Source organism: Apis laboriosa, unplaced genomic scaffold (assembly GCF_014066325.1).
Source record: "Apis laboriosa isolate Shangri-la unplaced genomic scaffold, ASM1406632v1 scaffold5213_cov150, whole genome shotgun sequence".
Taxonomy (NCBI): Eukaryota; Metazoa; Arthropoda; class Insecta; order Hymenoptera; family Apidae; genus Apis; species Apis laboriosa.
In genome coordinates, this window is record NW_025223582.1 from 108,461 (window position 1) to 114,033 (window position 5,573).

Here is a 5,573-nt window from a genome sequence, read left to right on the forward strand (position 1 = left end):
GCCCACCATTTGTTTCACCAGACTGGTTCAACGTTCGTTGAACAACGTTATCCGTGTTCAACAATATCGAAGTTAATATTTTCAAATTAATTGAAACAGGAACGAATGCTTTGTTATTTTTTCCACTTGCAATATGGCAATAAGTCGATTCGTGCAATTATATATGCAAGAATATATGCGGTAAGTAAACAAAGTAAATAAAGTTATAAATAATAAGTTGAAATGTTTAGGTTTCATTTCAAGAGTTTTATAAATGGAATAAAATTTGTCAGCTTGTAACTTGAGGATAATTTTAAGTTGATAATTTGTAAATATTTAATCGGAATAAGAAGGTTAATAATTATTGATTGTTATTAGAAATTGTGTAATTAGAATGTAAGTATAATTAATATGTTAATATTATATGTTAATTTTCAAATAGATAAGAATTAAATAAAAATTTAACTTAAAATTTAATCCATTTGGCAAAAGTATATATATATATATTTCTAGATACTATCGAGACGTCCAGCAGTTTTCATTTTCTTCTCAATCGAACATTTATGAGTGATGTACAGTCAGGTCACTGTAATTCTATGAACAGTATTCCTGGTGTTCGGCACCCCCTATGGCGAGAAGTGATTCTAAAAAACTCGACATGGGCAGGGCTAAAAGAAAGAAGGAAAAAGCAGTCATTGCCAAAAAAAGACACATCAGATGTAGCAGATGTATTGGATGGTACAGAAAAATAAGGGACATGAATGAGCTCATTATCGATTCGGCATCGGAATTGCTTAATTTACTCATTCAGGGACCTACATACGTTTTTGCGGAACATAAATGTTTAAGGATAATATTGTATAAAGATCTAGCCTTACATTTGTATTAAGATATAAATTGAATAATTTTTCCTTTCCATTTCGATAATAATTAATAATAAATCGTATTTTTTATACAATATTTAGTGCATATAATCAACATTTATAAAAATCATTTATATGTAATATGATTACAAATTAGAAAATTAAATGGTGAAATAAGATGAAATATATGATTAAAGACCAAATAACATGTTTTGCAGATATATTCGAAATTTTAAATTATAAAAATAATTTTTTATTAAAATTAAATCCTTGTTTCACATTTAATATTTTAACTATATGTTTTAAGAATGCTTCGTAAAGAATAGGTTCGACAAACGAATATTTGATGGAACTTTTTTTTTAATGTTTTAGAATTCCGTCCTATTCTCTTTGTTGACAGTTAAATTTTCGTTTGTTTAAATCCCGTCCTTACATTGTCACCAAAACATTGTGTCTCGTGTTACATGTCTGAATATATTATTTTTTTACAAAGTTATCGTTCACATTTTAAAACCGAAAATGTAGTATCTATACGTTTGAATTGAAAATTAAAGTACATTGTAGTTTTAAGAAAGAAATGATGGATGTATATTCAATTCCGCGTGATCACGCGCCAAAAGTGTAGACAAAGAAAGCAAATAATGAGAGAAGGACAGAGATAGAGTAAAAATTAGGAAATCAGCGCCATCTGTTGAATATCTTAGCTGGAACAAATGTAGACAAAGAAAATAGATGGCAGGAAAAGGATGGAGATAGAATAGGAGTTGATCGCTAGTGCCATCTTTCGGACTATAAATACTTCATTGAAAGCAAGATAAAATAGAACAAGAATTAAAGATCAGCGCCATCTCTTGTATGCTTTTCTTTGTATGCAAAGAAATACATCTTTTGATATCTAAGAGATGGCGTTGACGGTTAATTCTTAATCTATTTTATCTTGCCTATTTTTAAAGTAAAAATTGACCGTCAACGCCATCTCTTGGATAACAAAAGACATATTTCTTTGCATACAAAGAAAAGCATACAACAGATGGCGCTGATCTTTAATTCTTATTCTATTTTATCTTATTTTTAAAGAAATATCTTTATCACCCGAAAGATGGCACTAGCGATCAATATCTATTCTATCTCTATCCTTTTCCTGCCATTTGTTTTCTTTGTCTACATTTGTTCCAGCTAAGACATTCAACAGATGGCGCTGATTTCCTAATTTTTATTCTATCTGTCCTTCTCTCAATATTTGCTTTCTTTATCTATACTTTTGGCGCGTGACTATAAACGCGTTACGGGATATCAAAAGATTTAAAGTAAAGAAAAAAAAAAATACATTAGATAATAAATTTATTCTAACATCTTGTATTAATAATTATTAAATAATAAAATAATATAATTTGTTTTTATTTTATTAATATAAAACGCTAAAGTTTTTATGCTAATAAAAAATAATTAAATGCACATTATTGATTGATTTTAATATCTTTCTGGATAATAATAATGATATATTTGGATTGAAAACAAATGTTCTGTATCCACTTAATAATATTGATGTATATCAAGTATGTAATACAATATTTCATAAGAAATATATATTACATACTTCTTATATTTCTTATTAAAAATAAACGTATTAATTATAGCTAGTAACCTTCAAAATTTTTCATTCGAACGACAGGTGCAACAAATATATGGGATTGCGTTATGGGGAATTACTATGGAAACCTATAGAATGCTCTACAGTTGACTAATGGAAATTGAACTTTGCTGCACGTACTTTGACGTTAAACGTCGAACTCAAAGGGTTATTGAAACCAATTTCTCGTCTAATTAGCGACAATTTACGGATAATTAATTACGCCGATGTGCACCAGTAGCGATAATAGTGTTAAAACAAGGAATGATACGTCGAAGAAGAATGTGGCATCCGCACAAAATTTATTTATGAAACCATTATTGCGGTTGAAACAGCAAGAACATATTCTTGAAAAAGGATTAATTAGTGCAATTAAAAATATGAAAATAGACTCGAATTTATTACAAGATATCACGCACGAACATACAGAGTTATCCTTAAGAAGGTAAATATCGTCATATGTATAATATTTCAATATTTCAATATTTTAATATTTTAATATTACGCTATTCAAATTAATTCAAATTAATTCGAATTTCTCATAATAATGAAATTAATAAAGAATTAATCTTTTATGATTTTGAACACGTGTCCATGCGTATATGAGAAGTGAAATTCGAGTATTATAAAAATTATACAAATTCAAATATATCTACAAATCTATGTTTAAATATAAATAAATGTTTAATTTATTTTATTTGATGATATTTGGCAGACACAACTATTTAAATACAATGTACAAAAATATAGAAAATATTATTTCCGATTTGGATTCTGTAAAAAATATCGTTAAAAATCCGGAAGAAATTAAGAAATTAGGTAAATAAATATATTTATTCTAAAAATTATTTCTATCCTAATAAACTTATTATTTAAAATACTTGTGTTTATATTTAGATGTAAACATGTACAAATCAAAATTGTTAAAACTTTCGCAAAATATGCAGGATTTCAAAAAATCTTATCCCGTTCAAACTTTAAAAGAGGAAGGGGATGCTTTAAATGCTGAATTTCAAGAATGTAACTTCAATTTGGATAAGTACGAGAAAAATGCAACGCACACGCCATTATTGTGTAAAATTAAAACGGAAAATAAAAAGGAAAAAATAGAATTTAAAGACGTGGATGATTTTCATGGCCTTGTTGCGATAACAGGTAATAGAAATACTTACGCGTTGGTCAAAGATTATAAAAATCATTTTAAAATATCCCAAATTCAACAAAAAAACAGGTCACACGGAAAATTGGACATTGGATGATCACTTGTTTTTTCTAAAAATGAGAAAGAAATGCAAAAGCATTCCAACTCTAGTTACAATGATTCAAAAAAAGTGTCCAGATTTAACAGCTGAAACTATAGTGAATCACGAGGCATGGTACAAACATTATCAAGATTTGCGTGAAAGACAAAAGATGGCGGTGAAGGAATGGCGTCAACAAAAAGAATTAGAGAAAAAAACAAATATCGATGAAATTGGGAAAGAAATCGACCATTGCCACGAAGAGGAAGATTTCCAAAATGAAATTGTTGAAGAGAAAACGATAAAAGTTTTTAAAAAGACAAGATCAAGTCATTCGGAAACTATAAGCAGTGCAAGTTCGAACAATAATAATAACGAGAAGAAAGAATTGATCAAAAAGTGGAAAATTGAGAAGGAAAATAAACGTTTTATGGATGAAGAACAGATGAAAATGCAAATGAAGTTGAAGAAAGAAAGGGAAGAAAATAGAAGAAAGAAACGCCAAGAAAAGATTCAGGAATCTTTGGAAGAATACAAAAAGAAAAAATCAATGGAGAATACTTTGAAAGAAATGAATAAAGTTAACAAAGAGAAATGTAAATATAACGCAACTTTAATTAGGGCGTTTAGGTAAAATTTCAATGTTGTAAATAGCAAAATAAATAAGCAATTAAAGCAAAATAAATAAACAAATAAATAGTGAAATACAAAGAGAAATTTTTCTTACAGGGAGCAGGATAAAGAATATACTGAGAAAAGGAAAAATTTAATTCTACGTTCAAAGAAGCCAAAGAAAAGCGACTTGGTGGATGTAAAAAAGGTGGAACTCGTTGAAACGCGAAATTATTCGACATTGTTAAATAGTACGAAAGTTTGGAGGGAGAAATGTAAAATCGACGATTCAAAAAAGTATTCGAACGAATTTCAATATATCAAGGATATCCCAAAAATGTGAGTAATTAGATATTATTATTAAACCGTTTTTTTATTTACATATGGATGGTGTATTACAGGTGTATCCGATGGAGGAACGAAGAATCGGAGGATCTAAATGTCTAATAAGAAATATACCGATTAAAAAATGTAAAAGACATTAGTATAAATGATCGTACGTATTATCGTATATGCCTAATTTATTGTACTCGTAAAAGTTTTATCATTTTTATGGGTAACACGCTAACGCGACTCAAAGTACGTATAAATATACAATTTCTTTTCCACACGTGAATTTTACAGAATTTTCCTTTAATTTTAATTTTTTCTAAAACAATATTCAACAATAATCATGCGATTGATCGAACGCAAACTTAAAAATTACCTAATTCCCTGTTTAATTTAATCAAAAATACAATTATTTTTTTTTTCTTTTTTTTTTTTTTTTTTTTTTTTNCAATTAATCAATGCTTGGATATACGGGTATTGAAGAAAGAAGAGGAAAATTATTACAGCTAAAAAATATACGATATGTTTTACTCCTCCGCTCGTTTATATCATAACTTCAATAAATTAATTAATCGAACAGAGCATACTCTTAGAGCAGCAAATATATAATAACACAATTACTGCATAATAATTTATATATTAATCAGTATTATATTTGAAGGTATTTTATTTACAGTAATTGTACTTACTTCCTGTTCGAATATCCCCAAACTCTTCGGAATCAATCTTCCACTCTAGAGGCGAACGAAATCTCGGTGTCTGTTTTGTACTTCGTTTCCGAATTGATATACTAAAAGTATTCTCCTATATAGTAACAGTCTTCCATGAGAAAGTGTATCCACGAAACGCGACAGTTCAACCAAATTTGATGGAACGTGAAACCGTGTCTCGTGATCGATCCGTTTTCTTTTTTTTTTT

At 28.2% G+C, this 5,573-nt stretch overlaps 1 protein-coding gene across 1 annotated transcript; it reads left to right on the forward strand.

Moving 5' to 3' along the window:
• Positions 1-2,699: 2,699 nt before the first annotated feature.
• Positions 2,700-5,065, forward strand: LOC122717515 (coiled-coil domain-containing protein 112-like). Its single transcript, XM_043941665.1, has 6 exons — positions 2,700-2,917; positions 3,188-3,291; positions 3,370-3,627; positions 3,704-4,343; positions 4,443-4,664; positions 4,727-5,065. The coding sequence occupies exons 1-6, from the start codon at positions 2,700-2,702 to the stop codon at positions 4,770-4,772; spliced, it is 1,488 nt and encodes a 495-aa protein (XP_043797600.1). The 3' UTR covers positions 4,773-5,065.
• Positions 5,066-5,573: the final 508 nt, after the last annotated feature.

Excerpts from the sequence above, each read along its gene's own strand:
- LOC122717515 (XM_043941665.1), top strand. The coding sequence starts at position 2,700 with ATGTGCACCAGTAGCGATAATAGTGTTAAAACAAGGAATGATACGTCG. Across the intron at positions 2,918-3,187 it reads ACAGAGTTATCCTTAAGAAG|ACACAACTATTTAAATACAA; the intron begins GTAAATATCGTC and ends GATATTTGGCAG. Across the intron at positions 3,628-3,703 it reads TGGCCTTGTTGCGATAACAG|GTCACACGGAAAATTGGACA; the intron begins GTAATAGAAATA and ends ACAAAAAAACAG.